We start from the raw sequence: 27,413 nt of genomic DNA on the forward strand, positions 1-27,413 counted from the left end.
AGTACTGTTCCGGTGAGTACCCGAATTTCCGGCTAACTCCAGTCAACTGTGTTCGACCTCCTGAACCTGAATCCGGCTTCCGTTTCTGCCAATTCGCGACGGTTTGGGAGAATTGCGGAGCCGAAACTCGAAAAGCTTTCCGGCGAGATTTCGACCCCGTCGGATCCGATCACCGGAAAGTAAGACCGAATACGTGATCCTCATCACGCTAGCTTCGATTTGGTATATAACTCGTAACCCTTTAGATATCGCTTGGTGTTCGCTCCCCGGGTATCCATTTGAGAATTACCCGATTAAAATATTAATATTTTTGGTTTGTGCACTGTGGTTGTTTAGGTGCACGCGAGAGTAGTGGAGTTGATCCCGAGGAGGATCTTAGTTGATTTGCGTGCTCCAGGTGAGTGACCCACCTTCAAAAATTATTTTGGACAATTAATTATATTTAATTGGTATTTAATTTGGTATTTAAATTATGCTCATGTGGTGTGATTTATTTATGAATTATATTGTGGTTTAATTTATTATGCATGAGCAAGGTGTATTTTGGTAGTATTTGTGCGTGGTTTTAAATTTGATTTTCCGGGCATAATTGGGTTAAATATTTTACGAAAATATTGGTTTGAATTTTATAAATTATGCCCGCTGTATTTTTATGGTTGCATCTCGTATTTCGAGGAAAATTGTGGTTTGTTGACTATCGCTGTTTCGTACCAGGTTGTTGAATAAAAATATGTGGGATGGTGTTTTGTGAAAATTTGGTATACTTCCCACGGTAATTTTGGAAAACGGTACGGTTGGTTATTTATGTTTATTTTTAGACGCACTCATACAGTATTGGTGTTCTGATGTATGGTGTATGGACACGTGGTAGTGCGCGGTTATTATCTGGTTTAGCGCACGGTTATTACTTCACCCGTGAGTTGCCATTGGACCGTGGGCAGGCAAGGTTATTGTTGCGCACAGCCGCCCCCCTCCTTGGCCGGGTGATGGTTTTAGCAGCGGTACTGTCGGGACGCCGAAGTGACCGTTGCAGGTTTCTCTCTTTAACCCCCCGCCAGTCGGTGCTCGGGACGCTGGGTATCGGAGGGCATCACCGGTATATAGTGTGGTGCGTCGGTGTAAATTGCAAATAATGGTTTAAACCCCAAAGGTGTTCAAAATTTATTTACTATAATTTATTACATTTTAATTATATTTGGGGTATTTATTTATTTAATTGTTGTTTGTTAAATTATTTAATCCCTTGGTTTTTGGGAGGTATGTACATTGGGTTTTGTGAAAAGGTTTTAAAAAGGGAACATTTCAAATGGAGCGATTGGTAAGAGTTTTGAGGGAAATTATTATTTTCCAACAGCTATTATTATTTATTTATTAATTGTTGGTATTTGTTCTATTCCTTAATTGCTATTACTATTATTTTTATCATCGTAAAAAGTGTTCAGTAGTTCGGGTTACTCACGTAGATGATTAGTATCTCACACTCTTAAATTCCGTTCCCTTAGGTGCAAGTGGTGGTAGACGTTCTTCCGGAGCGAACCAAGTTTTCCACTGCTGTTGTGTTTCGAGAAGTACTTCCGTACTCTTTCATTTCAGTGTATTATTTCTTTCAGTCTTGTTGTATTTCTGTTGTTTAGCACTTCTTAAAGCTCTGTATACTATTGGGATACTTCTGTTTTATTTATGCACTGGACTGTGTTGTTTTTGAGAAGTGCTGAAATTTGTGGAACAATTTGTAGTTTGTGGGAGGAATAAGGGGATGTTTTTAGAAGTGTGTTTTCAGTGCAGGTAGTTTGTGGTAAGTAAATCCCTTAGGGGAGGCTCTGTCGGATTTTCTGTTGGAGGGTCCGGTAGGGTTTCCCTGGGATCAGGGCTGTCTAGGGTTCCGGGAAAGGAATTCTGGACGGGTCCTGACAATTTTATTTTTTTGGAACAATATATGTATTTGTTTTAAACTATCCTATTAAAAAATATTATTCATTCGATTATCACGACTAAAATTGACGCAAGAACAACTTATAGAAACAAGCCAATAACCCTAGAAAAGGACTTATATGTTTTCTTTTTCTTTTTTTCTTCTTGGATTTTCTCTTGGAGCCTTCTACTTTATATTTCCTTTTCGAATCCTGGTGACAAATAATACATTTTTGGGCATATATAGTGTTCAGATAATTACAAAATGAGCCTAACTCAATCAGGAAATTACCAAGTTTTCCAGCTTAAAAGCTGAGAGTCTACGAACAAACAAAAAAGAAATTATATTTATGTGATGAAAAAAAAAAAAAAATCTCAAATTGTGCTCTTAAATTTTAAAGAGGAAGAAGCCAAAATCAAAGATTTGCAGATAAAACCTGCTGTTAAGTGTTAATAATATTCATGTGTAATATCAACCAAATATCTTATCATTATATCTAACATTAAAATAAAGCATGTAGATTATGAGTGTTTTGTTGCATTGCACCATATTCAACCATATATACAAGGTTTTTTTTTTTTTTTTTTTGGGGGGTTCGTTATTCATGGTACATACATAAACATTTATTGAAGTTTTTTTTCCATGTATATAATAAGCCGAGACTCCTATAATTAATTCTATGTTCTTTATAGTGACGTGTGGCTGTCCATACTCAAGCCCCAGATAAGGACCTATATGTTTTTTCTTTTTGGATTTTCTTATGGAGCCTTGTATATTTTATATTTGGTTTTCGAGTCCTGGTAACCAATAAAACATTTTTGGGCATAGTATTCAGAGAGTTACAAAAGCAGCCTAACTCAATCAGAAAATTACCGAGCTTTCCAGCTTCAAAGTTGGCAGTCAAAAACAAACTAAAAAGAATTATATTAATGCCAAAAAAAGAAAACCTTAAATCGAGATAAAACCAACTGTTAATAATCATGTGTAATGTTAACCCAACAACCTATCATCATATTTAATATTAAAATAAAATGTATAGATCTTACAAAATATTTATTAAATATGGGATTATATGTGTTTCGTTGCATCATATTCAACCATTACATATAATTTTTTTTTTTTTTTTTTAATTTTCTCATGTGACCATGTATACAATGGTCATTGGCTTAGAAACTACTCAAAGACAATGGATATTTGCTTGCCTGGTTTTACAACCATGTAGGAGTCCATAACTAGTGATTTACAGCTCACATAAACCCTTTTCTCACAACGATTTTAGCATATTGGAGTGCAAACAGAGGCACAAATATGGCTTGCCAAGGTTCAAACTGACAACCTTGAACTCCCAAAATATGGACTACCAACTTCCTACCCCTGCTCCACCCCTCGGGTGTATACATTACTTATTTTATTTTTTAATAAAGCATCAGAGTATGATTTACGCATCAAATGCAAATTACATCAGAAGAAAAAAAAAAAAAAAAAAACACCATGAAATTTATTGACTATGATAAATTACTTCACTTGGGAGTCCTATGGCAAGCCTCTTTGAGAGGAAGAGGTGGATCCGAATAAGCTCCAGTTGAAATTTTGTGGAAGACGGCCTTATTAGCAGCCTCAGTATAATGAATCCCATCCCAATTTACCCTTGTCCAGGGCCGTTGGCACGAACCCACAAATATTTGGGTTCCATTAACTTGGATTGTTTCTCCACACCCAGCACTGCCATAATTGTATTTTCCACCATACCCACAACACGCTACTAATGGCTTCTCAAATCCTGCAAGTAGTTTTCACCATTTCATTAATTCAAAATCAAAATAATTTAATATATATGTATATATATATATATATCTCTGTGTGTGTGTGTATATTCCTAGAATTTCCATAAGCTTTTTTTTGATATTGAAGATATGGGATTCCAACTTTTGATCTTTGTACCAGAAAATAGTGGATTTGATACACTAGGTTATTTTCCTAGTAAAATATTTTATACATTAGGATATAATATGTATGTTGTGATTTGTTTGTTAGTTCGCCTTGTAGATTGTAACTTCAAGTCATTTACCAAGGTGATACCATTTTAAAAGGGTCATGTTTTATTAGTATGGCTTCAATCATAAAAATGAAAATAAGTTTCTGACAAACCAGCACTGAATTTTGTTATGCATAAAAACAAAATGATCATTTTCATAATGACCAAAACCAAAACGCGTATCTTACCATCATTATGGGGATGCGTATATAAGGAGTATTTGGCAGAGTAGACATCTACATATGTGATTGCAGCCAAAGGAAGATCCTTCCTGAGTTGAACAACAGCCTCTTTCAATTTGGTATTAAAGTATTGAGCCACTTCATTGTAAGGTTTAGCACAACCGGCTTCATCTTTTTGTGCTGATGGGAAAGTGTTCAAAATGTAAGGAAGGCAGCCAATTGGCCCTGTGTTGTGAATCCAAAATGATGTACCTCCCGATATATTATATATATTCTACACCACCATCATTATATAAAAAATATTTATTATAACCATGATTTTCAAAAAATATGTAATAAATGAAATTTCATATAAATATATTTTACCTTGAAATTTGTTGAGAAGCTGTTGATGATATCAGGGACGGATGCATTAACCATCGCTATAGACAAGTTCGAAAAGAAACATTGACCCAGATCGTTCTGCCCAATATCGAAAGTGTACAATGCCTGCTTAAAGTACTCTGCTATTGTAACATGGTTAGCTAAACAGACAGAATAAGCCAATTTGATTTACTTCTTCTTAACTAGTAAGCATATTTAGCGCTTGAACTGTGCCGTATTAAACTAATGATATATTCTTTTCTTTTTTTTTTTTTTTTGGGTAAATAAAATTTTATATATACAAAGTGACGAGTATATAGATTTTAGTTTTACCTCCATGTGTTTTTGGTGATAAGGATTTTAATCGCACGAATTGATCGTATTGGATACCAAGATAGAAGGGACTTAATGCACCATATGGCAATGTGATGGTAGAACCTGCAGTTGCAAAATTTGCTCCGTGCTTGAAGTTGGTCCTTTGGGAATCTAGATATGCACTCAGATATGGGAGATTCAAACTGTTTGCTGAAACACAAAAGTTTATCCCCCCCCCCCAAAAAAAAAAAAAAAAATAGAAAGAAAAAATCAGGTCTCATTTGGTTAAATAATTACATAAAGATTCACTATTATCCCTTTTTTGGTTTTACACCAATATATATATATATATATATATTAAAAAAGAAATGGATTGGAATTACCACTCAAATTAATTGTTCTGTGCTAGAAGGGCTTTTTTTTTTTTTTTAATTTTTTAATTTTTTATTCTTAGGATTCAGATCATTATACACATCATTATAGATGGAAAAGAAAAAAATCTTTAATAGAATGGGCATATATTACATCTTTGACACATTTATTTATAAAATTAATGTGGATCTCATTTATATTTTCAACATGTCATATACAAATTCTATTATAATATTTTTTTGATTGAAAAAATAACTTTATTATAGAACTGTCTCGACAAATAAACAATCATATGAGAACCATTAATACAACAACTAGTCATTTTTATTTTTTTCTATTATCTTGTTTGATAAATTAAGTGAGGATTTAAATCTTTTAAAATTTAAATCTTTTAAAAAATGTAAAATTTTCATCTATTTTGGATAGTTATTATAAGATGGAAAGGTGTTATCCATCTACTTTTATCAACCAAAATACAGCTTTAAACGCTAAATTAGGACCAATAAGTAGTATGGTATGCTGGATGCTACATATATGTGTAGCTTATTAAATTGGATCTAAGTGACGTCTAGATCAACCGGAAATGTTTTTCAAAAACAAAGGAGCCAAGCTAACTAGCTCTTAACAGTGATCATGATTCATGAGCATGACCATTAATATACGTATATATATATATATATAAGAGTAATTAAATTGATATAAGTTAAATTAAGTGATAGAATTAAGTAAAAGGTTGAAAATATTTGTGTACCTATGAAATCGATGATGAGCCTGCCATCTGAAGTTCTTCCAGCAGGCTTATGGAAAAAAGTCTCCCCATAAGGTTTGTAGAGAAATGCTGGAAAAGCAGCAGCCAACCCACCCGTGTCCGAATTCGAGTCCCCGAAATTGAAGATTGCTGGAAACTCACAGTCTTTCACAGCAAACACTACATAATTGAGCTTGAAGATGGTAATAGAGGATAGAACCATAAAAGAACAAGAGAGATAAATAAAAAATCTGACAAGGCTTGTAAGAAACTCCATTAATTTGAAGGTTAAAGAAACAAGCGAAAAAAAAAAAAAAACCAAAACCAAATTAGCTTAATGCCAATGAATGGAGATCAGCACAAGAGAGTTCGATTTATAAAGAGCAGGAAATTGGGTGGTTTTTATTTTTTATTTTTTAATTTTTATTTTTATTGTACATTTGCATATGTAATCTTAGAAGGATTTTGACTAAGCTACATGTGGAATGTCGAAGCGTATAGAAAAAATCATATATAGGAAAATTTATGATATATCTTGGACTGACTTAGACGGCGGTTTGGAAAAAAAGGTATGGAAATTTAGGAAGAAAAAAATTCCGCGTCTCATCAAAAGACTTCCCTGGACAATATTGTTGGAAACGTATTCCAATAAGTCCAAAAATTAATTTCACGTTATGTTCGAATCTCATATGCCTCGTTCTTTACGTACGTTGGCCCAATAATAAAGTTATACAGAGACAGCCATGAAACAATTAGTCCACCCCTAACGTTTTTTAAGGTTTCCTATTATTTCCCTCTTGGTAAAAGCGGAGTCTTACTAAGGTTTAATCACGCCAGGATTAAAAAAAAAGAAAAAAAGAAAAAAAGAAAAAAAAAACTCCAAATTATCATATATCCCCCCCCAAAAAAAAAAAACAAAAAAGTCAAATTATTTAATAAATTTTGGAAAAATTACAAAGTATCAATTTGAACTTTTACAAAAGTTTCAGTTTGCCCTCTAATTAAATTTATTTTTCAAGCAATCTCTCCCTTATATGTTGGTATCATATCATGTCAATTTTACCGCCTCGTTGTAATTTTATTTATTTATTTACTTTTTTGTTATTAGATTATGTCAGTTGATCAATCAATAACAAAATTAACTTGTTTATATAAATAAAATTTGTTTAAATCAAAACTTTTTTTTTCTTGAACAAATTTGTTAAAAACAATGAACCAAAAATAATTTTATTCTCGGTATCTATCAAATTTTGAAAAAAATCACTTCAGCTCTTTTCATTTTGAACTTTTTGCTATGGAAAAATTTCACTATAGTCCTCTCAATTTTAATTTTGTTTCACTTTAACCCATTTTGCTAGTCAAACTATAGACAACTAATATATTTTAATCAAATATACACTTTAACCCCTTTTTATTAAAATATACCCCCCAAAAAAAAAAATCTACAAAAAACAATGATTTTTTTTAGTTATTGACCACTCATTATTTTTTATAATAATTATGTCTAAAAAATTTACAAAGAAAATTATACTATTATTTGAAAACAAATAAAAATATACAAAAATAAATAAAAAGTGGGATATATATATATATATATACATATACATATATATGCAGTAAGTCTCCAATAAAGAAGTACTCAATTTGAAAAAGGAGACAAAAGTATCTTCAACCTAAAAGGCTTACAGTATATATATATATATATATAGAAAGAGTTTTTGGATTTGACAAATGGTAATATATATGTCATATCAAATCCAAAGGTTTTAAACGATTGCACTCCATTTATTCTCAATTTAAAAAATCAAGGATATTGAAACCTCATATATATATATATATATATATACCAAATATATATATATATATATATATATATATATATGTATTTGGTGAATGAAGTCTTGTATATATATATATATATATATACTAGGTATGGTTACGTGTGCGATGCACATGTTTTGGATTAAAATATGAATGTTTAATAGTTTTTAATTAATTTGGAAAAGTTTGGATTATTATGAACTTAAATTATTCATGGATTTATATATTAACTAAAAGAAACACAAAAAATAGAAAATAATCATAGGAAATATCTTAAAAACTCATAATTATTATTTTACTTTCATTAAACAAAAAAATTGTCACAAAATACTTGTGTCATAGATGAGACTATCTTAGCATTATTGCTATCTTCCTAAGATAAATTGCAAGATTTAATAGAAATGTATTAGGTTATATCTAAATCAATTTTCTATTACATCTTGCAATATACAAAATAATAATGTTAGTGTTACTATCATAATATAGTCTAAATATACTATGAGTTCACAAAAGGCCGATAATAATCTACTTATGAACTGATAGTAATTTATCATATCCACATTAACAAAAAGATGGTTTCCATGATAACAAACTAAGCATTGTCTTTAAGCTTGGCAAACTGCTTCCTGCCTCCTTCATTAAATTCTAAATGAGAACTTTCAACATTCAGCATTATTGGATCTGCCTTACTTGCACTTTTTGAAGTCATCAGCTTTAGTTTTTTTGTTGCATTGTTTCTTGCAATAGCTTTTGAAACAAAATCAGCTAGGACTTCATCTTCATTGCTCACTTGTTCTATCTTAGCATTGTCAACACTTCCAGACATATCCGATTTTGAAAGTTGTAATATATCTAATTAGAATAGTAAATAAAAGTTTATGTAATTTCACTTAAGATATAATATATCAAATATGTTCATACCTCTCAATTCAGTTATGCCCAATGATTTTCCACTTTACTCTTCAACAATTTCTAAAACTTGACTAACTTCAAGATCATTTGAAGCATCTGTTTGTGTCAATATGTTGATTTCTTTTGAAATAGTATCACAAACAGAAAGAATTGTGTGTTTCCATCTTGTAATATCACGATATTCATGTTTAGATGCTTTAACTTGAATTAGAAGCTTATGACTACCAGATAATGTGACAATTTTTTCAATATCTCTAACAATATCCTTAAAAAAAAAGGATTCACAATTAGTACTCACAAAAGCAATTGCATGATTTATATGTTTTTTCCAAAAAACAAGTTAAAACTGACCAGTCATTTCCTCAAACACATATGAAAAGAATTATATTACCCCATCAGATTTATTCATCAACTCATACGCAGTGCAACCAAGAAAATTTTCAGCTTGATTTTCGAACAATGTAGCATTTCAAGATGAAGAATCATCTATCAAATCAACAATGATTCGACACCTGAATAAAAGAAGAATCACCAATTAGAGGTGATAATTAATCATAAAATAAATAATATGAAATGCATTTAGCATACAACATTTTCTTGTGCTATAACTGAATAAAGTATTTTACATTATACAAAATTGAGTATGATAAGAAAATATTAAGCTCCACACCAAGTTGTTTTTATTAGATTATAAGACTTATTGTGCTAATACAATCCTAAAGCATAAGATGGCTTCGTTATAGTATTACCAACTTAACATAGGTCACCAAGAGAACTTAACCATGCTTGTTAGGCTTAAAATGTTGCAGAACAAAGTAGTGAGTATAATCATATTGAAAGACAAATCATGCACATAAGTCTAAGGAACCATGAACCATCTTGGGAAAGTAAAATACAAAGTTAACTGGTACGACATGGTGTGCACAAAAAGATCAGAGGAAAACCAAAAAGAAGGATTTTACCATGGCAATGATAAGTCCCATATGAGGATAAAAACTAGTTAAGAAATTAACCATTGGACAAAATCGGAAGGTAATATTAGGAAGCTCTGCTGACAACAGTGAAATTGAATGTAGCAAGCACTGGCATAACAGAAGCCAAATATTTCACAACTTCCTCCTCATTCGTATACATATAGCTCCATATGCCTCTGCTTGAAATTAAATTAATTATGACTTATATTATTTAAGGTCCAAACTAATGCAATGGGATATTAAAATTATCCATTACTTTGGCCTCTAGTAGAGCAAAATTAACATGCATTGCTTTATTGGAATTTTATGATCACTACTCTTTATCTATAGGATCCATTGATGATATAATAAGTGGCAGTTAACTACTTTAGCCCAAAAAAGGGGAAAAAAAAAAGAAAAGAAAAAAGAGAAGGTAGTTTAGAGGAAAACCAAAAAGAAGGATTTTACCATGACAATGATAAGTCCCATCTGGGGATAAAAACCAGTTAAGAAATTAACCATTGGACAAAATCGAAAGATAATATTAAGAAGCTCTGCCGACAACAGTGAAATTGGATGTAGCAAGCGCTGGCATAACAGAAGCCAAATATTTCACAACTTCCTCCTCATTCGTATACATATATCTCCATATGCCTCTACTTGAAATTAAATTAATTATGACTTATATTATTTAAGGTCCAAACTAATGCAATGGGATATTAAAATTATCCGTTACTTTGGCCTCTAGTAGAGCAAAATTAACATGTATTGCTTTATTGGAATTTTATGAAGTGGCACTGGGTGGAGAGAGCAGAAGCGAAGATTGAGCCATTAACCTAATGGATTACAACAAAAGGTGATGAAGTAATAATCTATATGACAAAGATAAGCCAAGTTTTTAGAGAAGCGAAAGCCAATTAGCAAGATTTTTTTAATTTTTTAATTTTATTTTTTTGGTAAATAAAGCCTATTAGCAAGTTGTTGAAGAAGAGATTAGTCTTTTATTTTTAATCATAAAATACCTCCAAAAAGATTGAAGATTCATAAGCATAATTACTGTATCTGCTATTCTGTAGTTTGAACTACGTATATAGATAAGATTGATGAGATCACGAAAAGGAAATTTTGAAATTCGATATAAATAGGATGATAATAATAATAATAATAATAACAACAACAAATATTTGTGTGCAAACTTTGGCACAGCTTTAACTTGATCCTGTCTGCAATACAAGCAGTTAAACGTCTGTTCAAATTCATATCCAATTGCTTTTGTGCATTTTTCACAGCTTAAGTACCAAAAGGTTGAATCAAATTTGTTACTTTGATATGATCATTGATCCAAAAACTTCTCCTCTGTTTACATAATAGAAAGTACAAACATATCTTAATATTATAGTTGTTAATAATTATAAACAAAATAATAGTCAAGAAATTTACCGTATTAAGTTGATTATCTATTATCTTAATGGTAACGATGTCCTCAGCGGAAGGAAATGTCGACAATGAATTTGTCTCAAAACCAACCCTTCCATATATTATCTCCATGGCTTTTTCAGCATTAGCATTATACCTATAATTGCTCAAATTAATTATTGCTATTTTTATTTTTTATACAAGAAAAATTGCTTTAAATTTAAACTCCAATATTAGTTTACCAAATTGATAAAGCAGCTGCTTGTGGTATATCCAGTTCAACAACAAACGAACTGGAGGATTTGCTTGAAAGTGAGATACCTGTATAATGATATAAATAATATAAATATGCATGTAAAAAATTGAATTAATATAAACTAATTTAGAAAATTACTGAATATTTTAATTACATAAAAATTGTTTAAAGATAACATCAATTGTAGTGTAGTTATTAAGAAAACATACCATTATATGAGCTAACTTTAAGTCGACATCCAATTATGATTGGTTTTCTATTCATAATATTCAAAATTTGAGTACATTCATTGTTCACAAATTGGTTCCACATGGTGAGCATCACAATATCCACACTGTCCATAAAATTAAATTCAAAATTCAAAAAAAATGTTTATTAACTTATATAATAATTAATAATTATTGTTTTTTTTTTTTGAAGTACTTACTTCTCATTCATCAAAGTCATCTATTGGACAATCTCTAAACCATCATTCGTGATTATCTCCTTTTTTGGCTTGATTTCAATCACTATTCCAATCACATATGATGATAAACAAATTCAGAACTTAATTAAAATGTTATAGATCATCATAAATTTGTCCACATGATGAATTAAATATAAATGAAAAGTTATAAAAATATAGCTGAACAAATTTACTATATAGACAAACATACCGACTTGGGATAGAGAATCAATATAAGTGTTGTCGTGAGAAGGGTACAAAGCTGTAAATAGTAGGCATAATTATCTCTGAATCTCCAATCACTTCTTCCACAATGGTTCGACCATTTATAGTCCATTGCAATTATTTTGAACAATCTGTTATTGCGCATCAATTTCTTTAACCCAAGCATTAGAAATATAATAATTTTTCCCAATTACGAGTGTGTCTCAGAAGATGTGAATGTCTTCACCATATATTGTGGCTTGAATCTTATTACCCTATATAAGAAAAACAAGAGACTTAAAATTGAGTTATATATGAGACAAAATATACAAAATAAGTATATTATCAAAACAAACTTACCTCTTCATCAGCTAAGATTAACCTTTGATATTTGTTTGGACTTGATTTAGAAACATGTGCCATTCCTTTCTCAATAACTACCACTTTTACTGTCCAACATTTTTGTTGAGCTTGAATATCCTTGATTAGCTTTACTTCTCTAACCATTTTGTTATGTTATATTTTTAGAAAAACATAAAATGAAGTCACTATGAATCAAATAAACAAAATTATAGATGACATAGTCATAGACAAATCTTAGTTAAAATTAAACAAAGGAAAATAAAATTGATAAATATGAAATAAACATAATTCAAATCATTTAATGTAATCAGCTATGTATCCTTTTTAAAGTTGATAATACTACTCTTAAGAACATCATCTTCTATTTTAACTTTTCATTGGTGTTTAGATTATTGTTTTAAAATTGCATACCTAACTAATTAAGCTGTGTAAATATATATATCCAAAATCCTAAACACATTGAATCCCGTTTTTAAGAATAGAAAATGAAATGTTAAAAAACAGGAAAAGGAGAAATGAAAATGGATAGAAAAATAAGATAACAACGTATAAATAAGAAAAAGCAATTTGTTTACTTTTTAATGTTTAGTTGCAAGTTTAGTAACCAGAGTTGGATGCAATTAGAAGATGTCCAGGAAGAGGGATAATTATGACTTAGGTTGCTCCACCAGTATTTATGGATATTTTCAGGATCCAGTTTGTGGGAGTGCACATTGTCCTTCAGCACTTTATTGGTGCAAACTATTGGGAAAGTCAGATTTTGTTGCCATGCATAATGAAATTCATGAACTCACAAAAAAATTGAACTGCAAGAAGAAAGTAAGTTAAAAGTTATCAAACAAGAAAAATGAAAGAAAAAATTTAAAGTTACCAATTTTGAAGTGAATAGCGCAATGTACAGGTTCTTTGTAGTCACTGACAAAGAGAGTAGAGGGAGAGAAAATTGAATACCAAAAAAAAAAAAAAAAAAGAAGCCAACGGCATTTAAATACTGAAAACCAAGGAAATAAAATTTTTGGCTTTAAAATATTATAAATCAAAATCTATACTTATATGGTAAGTCAAAGTCCTTTCTGAAGTACAATAATGAAGTCCAAAATTTTGCATAAAGTACACCAACTCCATCCTTACCATATTGCAAGTCATCATAACTATGATGCAAGCCATACCACAACCCCTGACACTCGTATGGAAAAATGAAAAAAGAAGCATAAAATGTGGATCTCACAAGTACAGCAACTGTTGAAGATCAAATATGTGATGGAACATTCAAAAACTTTAATTAACCTAATAGATAAAAGGCTAATGCAAAGCAATAGTTGGAATAATTCCAGCCTATTATTTATTTTTAAAAAAAAAAGCCCAGCCCTTAATGGAAATTTATTTAATATTTAAAGTGAAAAAATTTACTACATCATATATGATAAAATATTTAGCAAAATATTTAATTTACTTTGAAATTCATATATATATATATATATATATTGTACGCACATATTTATATACACATCAAAACATAAATTATTTCTTCGTTTTACATATATATTTTTATACATATTGGATTAAATCAATATCATATATGTATATATATATATATATATGTTGGTATATTTGATAAAACATTTAGTAAAAGTCTAGATTGCACCATGCCATACAACCTGTTACAACCTCCTGAAAAAAAATTTAATTCAACATAATTATCCACAGAACAAATAACGCTGCACTACAATCCAAAATAGGAAAAGGAGGGCAGCAGGTGTGACAAAGGGAAAACAAATTAAGCATGCTTTAACCATACTGGTGAATGATACTAAATGATATGATAGAATCAACTCAAGTGTACAAAATGAAAACATAAAACTTGAAATTAGCTTCCCTTGATATAGCTTCGAAGAAGCATGGAGAATGTAGACAATATAATGAAAGCATAGAAAACATACCTTTGTTCTAAAGCGGGTATTAGGAGGGGGTAGATTAACCTTGCTTTCGAATCTTGAGAACTAAGGAGCAAAAGAAAAGGGAGAGAAACTATCAGATTGTATGAAAATTAAGCATCATAACTAAGATATTTGTGGCAAAATTAAGCAAGAAAAGAAACAATAATATGACGTCAAAAACATTAGTGATTAGCTGGTAAAAGTAGGAAAACTCTCAATGATTACCAAATTGCATTTCCAGAATTAAGAATAATAAGGAAACCACTTCCATAAAATTAAATAACAACAACAACAACAAATTAATTTAAATTAAACCAAACATAATAAACAATAAAAAAAAAGCAAAAACTGGAGGTACCCAAAGACGATTTTGACAATGTTAACATCATTGCATAGGCATAATTAATTCAAAGACTACTGATCACTTCTGCCTCATCTAGTTTATCCATCAAGCCACAACAAAAACCTACCCAAAACTATTTATGAACACACTAAGAACTTCCTCAATTCATGCATAAACACAACACAAAATCAACAAGAACATACTCCTTCTATTTACTTCTAAATTTCTCCTCTCCAAATTAACATGTGTAACTTCATTATACAGTTCAAAACACCATGAAACAGATATAGTATATTGTAATAATTTATAAAATTGTTTTGTTTTGTTTTTTTTTTTGAATTGTAAACCACATCAAACTGGAAAACTTTACCCATTTCAGATATTAATTAGAACCATGGATTATATACATACTAATACACAATCAACTAATAAAGTTTAACCCCTTTCTTTTTCCCCCAATTCACTCACAAGTGATGATGACCAATAATAAAGATCACAACCAATAGACAATACATTTCAATATTTTATGCCCAAAACCATCACAATAGTCAATGCTTTTGTCACAAGGTTTGCAAACCCCATATATATGAATTGCATTACTTTTTAAAATAAGAAATCAATTTTTGACAGTTAATAGTTAGGAGTGGTAGACACTTTAATAATTGATCAAAGTAAATATATTATCAAACTCAAGATTAATAAGAAAACAAAACAATCATATATGTTCAAAAGCATGATTTCAAATATACAAAAAATGACCAGAAAATGTAAAATAAATAAATAAATAAAAATAACATCAATAGTATAAGTAATATACATTGAGCTTACCTATCTTAAGAATTTACTATACTTAACAATTCATGAAATACAACATTTTTGATCAATGTATAATCTAATTCATCTATTGAAGGCATAATATTTAAAAATTTTATACATTGTGCCATCTTTGCTCTAGACAAAGCCACATATAACTAACCATGAGAAAAAACTGGTTCCGATAAATATCCACCAACATAGTCTAATGTTTGTCCTTGAGCTTTATTAATTGTCATTGCAAAACATAATCATATCAGAAATTGTTTACGTTTAAAATGTAAAACATCTTGTACATTCTCTATTGGCATAAATGGAATTCTAGGTAAGAAGAAAACTATTTTTCCTTGATATTCTCCAACACTAATTTCAACATCTATCACATTTTGATCAAATATACGACAAATTAATCTCGTTCCATTACACAACCCTTTAGAAGGATTAATATTCCTTAATAGTATAATTGGACAGTTTACTTTTAATCTTAATTTATGTGGAGGAAATCCATTAGGTACTAACATATTCAAGAAATCTTCATGAACATCTTGTTGTCTTTTGTCTAAACATTCACCATAACTATAATATGTTATTGTATCACCTACAAATCTATTTATTAAGACATAATTAATTTGATCCACATAGTCATTTTTAAGTGTTAAAATAGCTCTATTTATCATAAAATCCAAGTTTTCAGCATACTTTTCAATTTCAGGAAATACATGCTTAATTAAGTTATCCAATGCATCTTCTTTATCAACATTTGGAATAACCATTTGACATGGTAATTTAATATATCATCATGAATATATTTGTCAACTCCATCACCAATGCGCAGCAAATATTGACTAAACAAAGGATCAAATTGAGCTCGCATATTTTGACTTAATTTTATTTTATGTAATTTTGACCATAAATATGAATTAACTAAAGATGAATTTAGAACTTCTTCTCTAGTACTTTTTGGAACTACAGGGAAAACTTGTCTAAAATCCCCACCAAAAACAACTACTTTACTACCAAATAACAAATCACATTCATTTATATATTGTAACATCTTATCTAATGATTCAATTGCTTCCTTTTTTACCATCGGAACTTCATGCCATACTATTAAACTTGTATTTTTCATAAGTTTTGCTAATCTTAATTGTTTACTAACATGACATGTATTATGTTCTTCCATCACCAAAGGAATTTTAAACCTGGAATGAGCTGTTCTTCCACCAGGTAAAATGGAAGCGGCAACTCCTGAAAATGCTATAGCAAGGGCAATTAAACCTTTTGATCGAACAGCAGCAAGAATTGTTTTATATAAGAAAAACTTTCCACTTCTACCAGGGCCATCAATGAAAAACAAACCAGGTACCTTAGAGAATATTTTATCTAATATTTGATCGTATGCATATTTTTGTTCAATATTTAAAGATTGTGCACATGCAATATCATCATCACTTACAACAATTGATAATTCCTCACTAATTTCTCTATTGTCATCATGAATATCATTGTCATCAATGTCAAATTCCAAAAGACTATAGTCAGCTAAAGTTTTTTCCATTGATTCCAGGATAATGTTAATATGTCCTAAAACTTTTGATCTTTTAACTCTATCATTATAATTTAAATCTTTAAAATCATCAGATAATGCTTTCTCATATTTAATCTATAAATCTCTCGAATTACTTGGACTACAAGGCATTTGGTACAAAGATGCTTCCTCCAAGCATAATTCAAAACTATTATCAGATTCTAATAAACCATGCAACAAAGCTGCATCACGATATGATAAGCATTGAATACCATTTACACATTTAAGATAATCAAAAGATGTGGCTCCCCTAATATGACTTAATAATAATCTTATATAATACCTCTCATGATCAAATGGATTCACATTTACAATTCTACCAACAACATCACATCGTTTGCGTATATTCCAAGTTTTAAATTGGGGGGACCAAACATAATGTGCAGGAAACTCTCTATATAATAATGGTCTACTGTTTGCATTAACACGATTCAAAACAAAATATTCAGTAAGCATAGTTTTTGCAAAGAAATCACTATTCACTATAGATTGTAAATTAACAGAATTCTTGAAACTCATTATTTGCTTATTTTCCAAATGAAGTTGTAATGTCATTACATGTGGATGCATTTCAATTAAAGAAAAACCATAAATTCTCCACATCACTTCAAGCGGTGATATCCATCTACTAGACTGAAAACTATGTATTTCATCAATATCTTCATTATTTTTAAATGATTTTATATTCATTGCAACTTTGTCATGTCCTTTGTATATATCTTTATATAAATATTTAACATCTTTTATTGTAGAACATATTTTAACAATTATGTGACAGTCAAACTTTGCAAGCAGATAAGGATTGTAAGGAACCACCCATCGATTATCTAGAACAGATCCTCTAACCTTAACTTTGCAACCATTATCACGTCTTCTATACAATGGAAAAGAATTTTTTCCTAAAACCATTTTTGATGTAAATGACATAGGAAATTTATTTTTACAACTACCATATTTTTTCATACATATATTTTTAGGATTAAGTTTTCTACAAGGTCCATGTATCATGTGTTTTGTTGTAGCAGAAAATAAATGCAAATTATCATTCTTATTTGGTATTTCAGTACATACAATCTTATCAAATATATCAGGATATAGTAACTTTGAATTAGATTTTAAAATGATTAATATATGTGCATGTGGTAAACCTCTTTTTTGAAATTCAATTACATGTACATGTGCAGCTACTAGACCAAAAATTTCATCTTTAAAAAGATCTTTCTTCAACTCTTCTAATTTAGCTTTAAACACAAGTGAAACTAAATCTGGTCTATTTTGTGCTTCCTCATTTTTTGCCAATCTATCCAATTTGGATTGCATGTCATAGTAATAAAATATCTAGTTTTCCAAATATTTGAACTAAAGTTATTGCATTCATGTACCTTCTATGCATATCTCTAGGACCATCGATAAAAGTAGAAGGCAATATAATTCTTCGACCAACTTTTCTGCCCCTAGTTTCTCCAACATCAGCACTATCCATAATTCCTTGGTATAATTCAGCACGAATTTCAATTTGATTTTTTCTAAAATAATCAAGCCTAGAAGTTTCTAATTTTACGTACATATCGACAGCAAATTGTTGCAAAAGGCATCCTGTATGCAAAATCATTGAATCATTTAGTGATCTAATTTGCAACTTATAAGAATAATACTCACGACATGAAATGTTGTTTCTTTTCCTCTTCATTCCTATCACTGTAGAAACAATGCAAAGAAGATAAGTTAGTAGGACTGTTGAAAAAATATATATATATATATATATAAATTGTGTTGTTTTATCAAAAAAACAAACGAAAAAAAAAAATACACCTTCCGTTTCCTTGTCAAGCATCTCTACAACAGAATCCATTTCAGTCACATTGGTCAAACATTGACCTTTATAATATGATTGTCTTTTTTTTTGGTTAATTTTTTTTATTCCTTGATGCCAACCAGCATCTGCAAAAGGAAATATCAAAGGATATTGTAATGCATCATAACAACCAAAATAGTATTTTACTTTATGACTCTATCCAGCATGATTATACACAACAATTTCACGATTTCTATTTTCAGACTTCATATCTTCTATCCATATAACAGCTAATTGAGATGCAATGGGAAGATTATACACTCTCTGATCTAATCCCACATCAGATTTGATATGAATAGAATAATTTTGTAAATTTTCAATATCTTTCAAGCTTTGAAAAAATTTTACATAAGGATTCACTGAAGGAATATTGGCTATTTTTTGTAGCAACAATAAATTCATAAAGTTAGAACAATGAAGATGATTTTCTAACTCATGTTCGGTGTCATAAAAATATAATTGTAGATATGATGGTTGCTTATCCATAGGTAACAACTCATTTATGTAATGATAAACCTGCCCTTGTACATGAAAGGTGTAAATACCTTTATTTCTCATACAAAGTTGTTTATCATATTTGACACCAAAAGAAGTGAAAGCAAATGTATTATTATAGGTTCTAACATATTTTCTAAATTCTTTTGCTTCTTTAGTATTTAAAGTAAATAATTCATACAACTCAATAGGCATTTTAGTATGAACCAATAAAACTTCTCCATTTGAACAACAAAATCCCTTGGATTTATATTGTAATATTTTAGCATTGCAATGATTACAAAATGTAGGATTTGATAGAACATGTGCACTACTAACTATTTCTTTCAAAATGTCTTTTCGTTGCTTTCTTTTCTTGCAAACACTTGTTCCTTTGTTAGACATTAATGACTCATTTTCAATTTGATTTTTCAAACATGCATTAACTATGCCACTCTTAGTTACATATCCAATGGGTAAATTTTCTGCATCATTAATGATTTGATGAAGATCCTAAATATATAATTTTTAACACATCATCATGTGCATTTCCTTCTTTGATTCGTTGCTTATTAATTTGTTTTCTTTTTCCCTTTCGATTTTTTTTTGCATATCTCTCTCTTCTTTTTCTTAATTGCTCTTCCTTCTTATTAACTATTACTAAAATACCATCATCTTTATATGCATACCATTTGTCTTGCTCTTTTTAGAATAGGTGTTTTCTGTTCCCAAATTATCTTCTTTTCTTCTTACTTCATTAACACCTATCATTTCTTCAGATGTACTTCCAATGTTATTACTGTGACATTCAACAAATGAAGTTTTTAAAAATAAACGGTCTCGTCTAACATTTATGTTTAGTAGTTCATTACGTAATAGTCTTTTCTCTCTTCGGTTTTTATTTCTTTCTTCTTTTTTAGCATTTGACATACTATCATATTTTTGTTGATATTGTTTTTGTTTTTCCATACTTTCACCTATCAAATTATCAATGCTAAATTAGAAGTGAAAATATATACAAGCTTACCAAACTCTCTAATAAACAAAAGTGATGCCAAATTTAAGCTATAGCAAAAACAAACACCTAAAAAAAATATGTTTACAGTGACATCAGCAAAGAACATAATTATAAACAAAAAAGGGAAAAAAAAAAACCACACTTGCTATTTTTTTATAAAAAGAAATAAATAAATAAATAAAGATAAAACAACATAGAAAAATCTAAACCATATGGCAAACAAACTACAAAATGAGCAAGTCAATTTTCCTAGGACGTTCCCATTTCTAGCATCATCCATAAGGATTTAAGCATGTTCCATTTAACCACTAACCAAATCCAATGTAGAAACTATGCACCATTTAACAGCTATCAAATATCTAGGGGAAAAAAGAGCTAAAATCACAATCTTTTTAAGGTTAGTATACATGTTTAATGTGATAAGCTAGTTATCTATCCATATAGCTAATACCACTTTAAAGTACATTTTTTTTTCTATTTTAACGTAGGTTTGTTATCTACATCTTAATTTTAAAATTGCATTCATAACTAATAAAGATCTATAAATCCATATACAAAATCTTAAACACACAAAATTCTGTTTTTACATAGAAAATGCAAGGTAAAAAAATATATAAGAGAAACAAAATATGGATAAAAAAATAAAATCACAACATTTAAAAAAAAAAAAAAAGCAATTTTTTTAAATATTCAACTACATAAATCTAGTAATAAAAAAAAAAAAACAAAAACAAAAACAAAAACTTTGATGACACCTCCATATATTTTTACAATAATTTTTTTTCCTTTAAATAATAGTTATACTATTATTCATGACAACATATGTAGAGAAATGGTCAATATTATCTCTACCTACCAATAATAACATACTAACAACAACTCTACAAAACAAAAATTACGTAAATTTTTTTAAAAACTATAAAAAAGATATTTAGAAAAGATATATATATATATATATATATATATATAAATACCTGAACTTGCCAAACTTCTTAACAAACAAAAGTAAAACCAAATGTAAGATGTAGCAAAGTTAACACCTTAAAAAAAAAAATTTACATAGAAACATTAGCAAAGTATATAATTATAAAAAATAAAAAAACTACATTTGCTATTTTTTTAAAAAAAATAAAATAAACTTCTAATATCCAACACAAATTAAAGATAAAACAAGATAGCAAATCAAATTTTTAGGGAACAAAAGAGCCAAAATCTAAACTCTTTTTTAGGTTAAAAAAATCAAATAATAACATATATATAAATATAGATACCTGAACTTGCCAAACTTGTTAACAAACAAAAGTGAGGCCAAATATAAGATGTAGCAGAGTTAACACCTTAAAAAAAAAAAAAAAATTCAGAGAAACATTAGCAAAGTATATAATTATAAAAAATAAAAAAAACTACACTTGCTATTTTTTTTTCTTTAAAATAATAAACTTCTAATATCCAACGAAAAGTAAAGATAAAACAAAAGAGCAAATCAAATTTCTAAGGACTTCTATTTCTACAAAAGAGCCAAAATCTACACTCTTTTTGAGGTTAAAAAAAATCAAATAATAAGACATTCATATTATATGTAGCTTCTACATCCTTAGCCTATAATCTTCTTCTGTTATTAGAATATAAATAAGAATAGTCACAGAATTTGGTCATGTTTAACTATTCATAATGGTTCTTCATCTTTATCCTTTACAAAAAACATAACAATCAGAAAACCAAGAAAAATGATGGAATTCTAAAAATCCTTAGTAATATTGAAAGCAGTTAGCATTGTTATCCAACTATTCATTTACGCGATATAAAAATATTAACATAAAGCTAAAAAGGCTTGATCTTTTTTATCTTTATCAACCAAGAAGATTAAAACGAAATTGAAACTACTTTGAATAATATAAATTGGACAAACACGGGCATTCTGTGTAAGTTTGGAAACTAAAGAGAAAGGGAGGGACTAAAACTGACATTTCAAAAAACATAACCTCCATGACAAATCACACATTACATTACTCTCTCTCTCTTACTTTCTCTCACCCTTTCTTTTCTTTTCTATTTCTATTTTTTTTTTGTTTCTCTCTCTCTCTCTCTCTCTCTCTCTCTGTCCAGCAACACAAAGTCTCTTAATAATGCATATTCACATATGGGAGGTGAATCCCAGTGTTTAATGGTACAAACCTGCTTTTTCTATAGAAAGAGAACATGATGCCCTTTTTGATGTGTGATTGGGTGGTGGTGTTTTTTCTCTCCAAACTCTTTCTCTCTCTCTTTCTCTCTCTTCATTTTTCTTCTCTTTTATTACTCGTTTTTTCTAGTTTATTAGTCCTTCATAGACTCCATTTTTTCCCCTACTCTTTTTTCTTGTCTATTAGTATTTCATAGACTCCATTTTTTCCCGTTTCTTTGTCCAACCCATCTCTATAAAATTTAAAAAGATAAACAAAAAGAAAGCTTTAAGCTGAGCAACAAGGTTTGTACAATAATATCATCTGGACTTTGTGCCTCTTTTTAATGTCTTGGGTTTTTGATTGAGACTCTTTCTTTCTAAAACAAGGGGGAACAGTGAATGGCGAAGTCAAACCACGCCAAGAGAAAGAAAAAAAAAATCAAAGATTTTAGAAAGAGTAGAAGCAGATCCAATCAAAAAATATATCTTAGATTGGAAACAAAAATACAAAAATGTGCAAAACAAAATACAAAAAAATTGGGAAAAAACATGAAAAGAAATCCAAAGCAAGATTGCATGCTTCTACAATGATTATAAAAAATAATGCTAAAAATTGCTGAAAAACCACTCACCCTTCACCTCAAATTTTGAGGAGGAAAGAAGAATAAATAAGAAAAGAAAGAAAAAATAAAATATAATATATACTCACTAGATAACCCGGGCGAACTTGAAGCAGATCCCAAAGTTCTTTTTCTCTTTTTTTTTTTTTTTTTTTTTTTTTAGGTGAATCCGAACTTCAATGGAAGGAGGAACGTAAGAATGCATAGGCAAGGAAAGATTCAACTTTCCGTACGAAATTTAGTAGATACTTAAAAAGACATTAACAACCCTCAAATTTTTTCAAATTTCCAAAAGAAATGTCTAAATAGAAGGAAATAAAATGATCTCTATGGATATCTATGGATATGCAAACTGAAAGCACAAAAAAAAGTAAAATGTAGAAAAAATGATCGTTTTTGAACCATTATGAATAATAAAACATGACCAAATCCTTTTGGCTCTTTTCACTTATATTATAGATTAAGGAAGACTAAGGATATATGTGTGTATAGATTATGTGCACGTGATATGGATCTGAATCGCTTGAATTGTGTGTATTGGACATATAGGTAGAAAAGACTAAATCCACCGGTAGCTAGTATAATACGATGGTAGAAGATGCAGTGGCGAAGTTTGCACCATGCTTGTAGTTTGTCCCTTGGGAATATTTAGATAGCGCTCAGATATGAGATGATTCAAACTACTCGCCGAAACACAAAAGTTTATTAAAAAAAAAAAAATTAATAATAATAATAATAATCAGAATCAACTAGACATGTTTGAGAAAAGTAACCAAAAAATCAATCTGGGATAACAGCATAAATATTTTCTGTTTATATATATATATATATATAAAATAATAATAATAAGATTGATATTAAAAACGAAATGGATTTGTGATTTTACCCCTCAAAATAATAATAAAATAAAGTTATAATAGTTACACTATATTATGTATTTTGTAAATTGGACTTAATTTAGTCTGGATGATCAACTGGAAATACATTTTAAAAACTTGAATTATTTTCACATCAGGGAACCAAGCTAGCTAGCTGTCATGGGCATGAATATAATTAACTAAGGTTTCATATGGTAACAAAACTGCTTTTTATTTTTATTTTTTATTTTTATATTTGAAGTAACTTACAAAAATACCTAAAGTACGGGACCGAAGAAGTAGCGAAATTGTTATACCTATGAAATCAATGATGAGCCGGCCTTCTGAAAATCTTCCAGCGGGCTGATGGAAAAAGGTCTCCCCATAAGGTTAACCCACCTGTGACTGAATTCGAATCTCCGATATCGAAGATTGCTGGAAACTCACAGTCTTCCACAGCAAACACTACAGGATTGAGCTTCAAGATGGTAAACGAACATTAAATCATGCAAGAAACAAGAAACATACAAAATAAATTTGGTAAAACTCATAAGACATTCCATTTTTGTGGGGAAAAGAAAATAATTCTAAGGCAGGAAATGAAGCTGAAGTGTATAGGAAGAATTATATATCTATGTGTATAGGTGTTAGAAATCGAAGGGGGAAATATTTTTGAAAATTATTAAAAATTCTCGTATTGAAATATTTTCAAATGAGTATTTCTAGTTTAATACCAGATTAGCTCAATACCATCTCTATTATTTTAATTTCCTAAATTACCCTTTTATATCTTTTAATTTTAAATTATTTAAAAATATATAATTGATTTTTCTTTCTCCTTCACTTTCCTTGTAACCAAGCAGTCAATGTTGCACGGTGAAACTTTTTTCTCGGACAATCACAAGGCCATGTTCTTCCCCACAGCTTCGATTGCTTATGCCCATTCGCCTATCCGTACAGATTTGCCATTCAATGCAGATGTAAGTGATCCAACCTCTCTGCAGCTAAGATAGCTTCCTGATTTGCGACTTCTTTCTTCGCATTTTTCCTGCTAATGGGTTTGGATTCCTCTTTCGATGGAGGCGCTTGGCCAAGCTCAGATGCCTATGAAGGAGCTTCAGATTCTAAGGATATTGCTCAGAGAATTTAAGTTGCACAGAGGGAATTGTTGGCGAACGCACATGTGGAACGTCACTCAAACCAAACCATATTGATGGTTCAATGTTCCTTGCTTCTCCGATAGACTCCCTCTAGAAAACAGAAAAGTTTAATCTTAATTGAAAATAAAAAGGAAGAAGATAAGGGTAGTTTGGTAAAATTATTTTTTATGAAACGAATCTCCCTTTTCAAATTCAAGTAAGAAAAGAAGGTGGGACCTTGGACAAAATGTATCAGCACCTCACTACAAGTTTTTCTTTTTTTTTTTTTTTTTTTTTTTTTTTTTTCCTTCTTCTTCTTGTTAATTGCAAATGGGAGAGAATGCTATTTATAGGAAAATTATATGCACATGCATATTGACAAATGGCTACTTTAGGCGTCAACAATTAACATTACAATTTCATGCTGAGATATGTTATCTAGGTGTTAACTAATTAAACTTCAATCACATGCATGAATATACCTAAGGTTACAAGTGTTGCTCTGCATGTTTATCTTCACTTAATGAGTAATCCACATGCTTGCTTAGGTGTCAAAATATGCATCATTTTTCTGAGACTGCAATCATATTTTGAAGTAATTCAAACTATGCTCGAGATAGTGCTTTGGTGAAGATGTCTGCTAGCTGTTCTTCAGTCTTGCAGCACAACAATTTAATTTCTTTATCTTTTACTTCGTCTCATAGGAAATGAAATTTGATATTGATGTGTCTAATTTTTTTGTGAACTACAGGATTCTTTGCCATAACAGCTATTCAATTTCTTTATCTTTTACCGCATCTCGTGGAAAATAAAATTTGATCTTGATGTGTCTTACTTTCTTATGAAATACAAGATTCTTTGCCATAGCAATTGTTGATTTGTTATCACAGTAGATCTCTATAGCTGAATTTTAAGTTCACCAATGTGTTCAAATATTCTTTTTAGCCAAATTACTTGACTTCTTGTGGTTTCTACTCCAACGTATTCGACTTTAGCAGATGATTGTGCTATATTTTTCTTGTTTTTGTAATACCCAGGAGAAAATTTAAAGCCTAATGTGAATGCATACCAGGAAATACTCTTTTAAGTCCTCTACTGATCCAACCCAGTCAATGGCAGTGTAATCATACAATTTAGCATTTGTACATGATTTGTACCAAATTCCATAATTTTTTGTCCCTTGCAGATATCTAAGTATATGCTGAAGAATTTTAAGAAATAGTTTTTGTATATGTTGTGGCGATGGCGTACACAAGATGTTATATAGATAGTCATAGTATTAACAGATCATATGGTTCTTTAGTATTGAACCATCATTAGAAGCATAAAAGGAAGGTCAACTAATTACAAAGTTTCAAATAGAGTCAAATAATGTTAAAAGAATATTAGACGATATTTTCCATTGAAAAATATCTTTCCTTTAATAGAGTTTCTTGACAAGGAATGAGTCGTTGATAGTAATTTAATCCTGAAAGGATTCCTTTTTATCTCATCTTGTATTGCCAAGCTGTAATGAATGCTTATTTCTCCTTCTTATCCTCCTTCCTTGATTGTTTTATTTGCATTGGTTAAGCCTAAGATATCTCTCTCATCATGCTCCCTCAAGCTTGGCAATCACTACAAAAAAAATGGGAATTAGCGACTATGCTGTCAGTGATGAAAAAGTAATGGTCACTGAATGAATAAAACAACGACCGATATTTAGTCGCAGAAACGATAGTAAGAGAAACGTGTAGAATTTTGGTTGACCTGTTATGGTGACCAGAAATTTGGTCACAAATATAAATTTTCGCTGACCAAAAACTATTTGGTAGTTAAAAAGGCAGGGCGGGAAGCTTTCCCACCTTTTTTTTTGGCGGGAACATGAAGTTTCAACGACCAACCTCTGTTGGTCACTAAAAGTATTTATAAAGGACCAATATATTAATCACTAATAATATAACTTAAAATTTTTTTTTAAGAAAAAATAGCAAATAATGTTAGCATAAGGCATTCCACGACCAAATTATTTTGGGTGGTCAAATGTTATATTTGTGACGAAAATATTGGTCACTAAATAGAATTTAAAATAATAAAATATAAAAAAAAAGTTTATAATAGGTTTAGTTTAATGCCGTCAGCGATCAACTATGTTTGGTGAGTAAATGCAAGGGCGGGAAACCATCCACATGCTTTTCCATTTTGGCGGGAAGTGAGAACCTTGACTAAATGTAAGAAAAAGAAACATGAAATTGGTAATTTAATGGTTTGAGCTACCATGTCAGTGGCTATTAAATAGATACAAAGGGTGTTAATAATAATATTAATA

At 29.8% G+C, this 27,413-nt stretch overlaps 1 protein-coding gene and 1 non-coding gene across 5 annotated transcripts; both read right to left on the reverse strand.

Moving 5' to 3' along the window:
- Positions 1-3,012: 3,012 nt before the first annotated feature.
- Positions 3,013-6,201, reverse strand: LOC107421039 (esterase-like). 2 transcript variants are annotated; one of them, XM_048475479.2, is made up of 5 exons: positions 5,931-6,201; positions 4,826-5,017; positions 4,496-4,632; positions 4,136-4,403; positions 3,013-3,692 (listed from the first exon to the last, which is right to left on the reverse strand). In XM_048475479.2, exons 1-5 carry the CDS (start codon positions 6,148-6,150, stop codon positions 3,433-3,435), a joined length of 1,077 nt encoding a protein of 358 aa, XP_048331436.2. In that variant the 5' UTR covers positions 6,151-6,201; the 3' UTR covers positions 3,013-3,432. The 2 variants fall into 2 exon arrangements, with proteins under 2 accessions (XP_048331436.2, XP_060673654.1); XM_060817671.1 differs by having other exon boundaries at positions 4,496-4,635.
- Positions 6,202-10,722: 4,521 nt separating this feature from the next.
- LOC125422909 (uncharacterized) lies at positions 10,723-25,406 on the reverse strand. Of its 3 annotated transcripts, XR_009638935.1 has the most exons (13): positions 24,284-25,406; positions 21,597-21,662; positions 18,791-18,919; positions 18,638-18,676; positions 14,238-14,297; positions 13,169-13,474; positions 12,295-12,433; positions 11,942-12,209; positions 11,713-11,794; positions 11,495-11,619; positions 11,272-11,350; positions 11,054-11,186; positions 10,723-10,969 (listed from the first exon to the last, which is right to left on the reverse strand). It is a non-coding gene; the product is annotated as an uncharacterized LOC125422909 (transcript). The 3 variants fall into 3 exon arrangements; XR_009638933.1 differs by having other exon boundaries at positions 12,295-13,474; XR_009638934.1 differs by lacking the exon at positions 21,597-21,662 and having other exon boundaries at positions 12,295-13,474.
- Between the last annotated feature and the right edge of the window lie 2,007 nt (positions 25,407-27,413).

Source organism: Ziziphus jujuba, chromosome 5 (genome assembly GCF_031755915.1).
Source record: "Ziziphus jujuba cultivar Dongzao chromosome 5, ASM3175591v1".
Taxonomy (NCBI): domain Eukaryota; kingdom Viridiplantae; phylum Streptophyta; class Magnoliopsida; order Rosales; family Rhamnaceae; genus Ziziphus; species Ziziphus jujuba.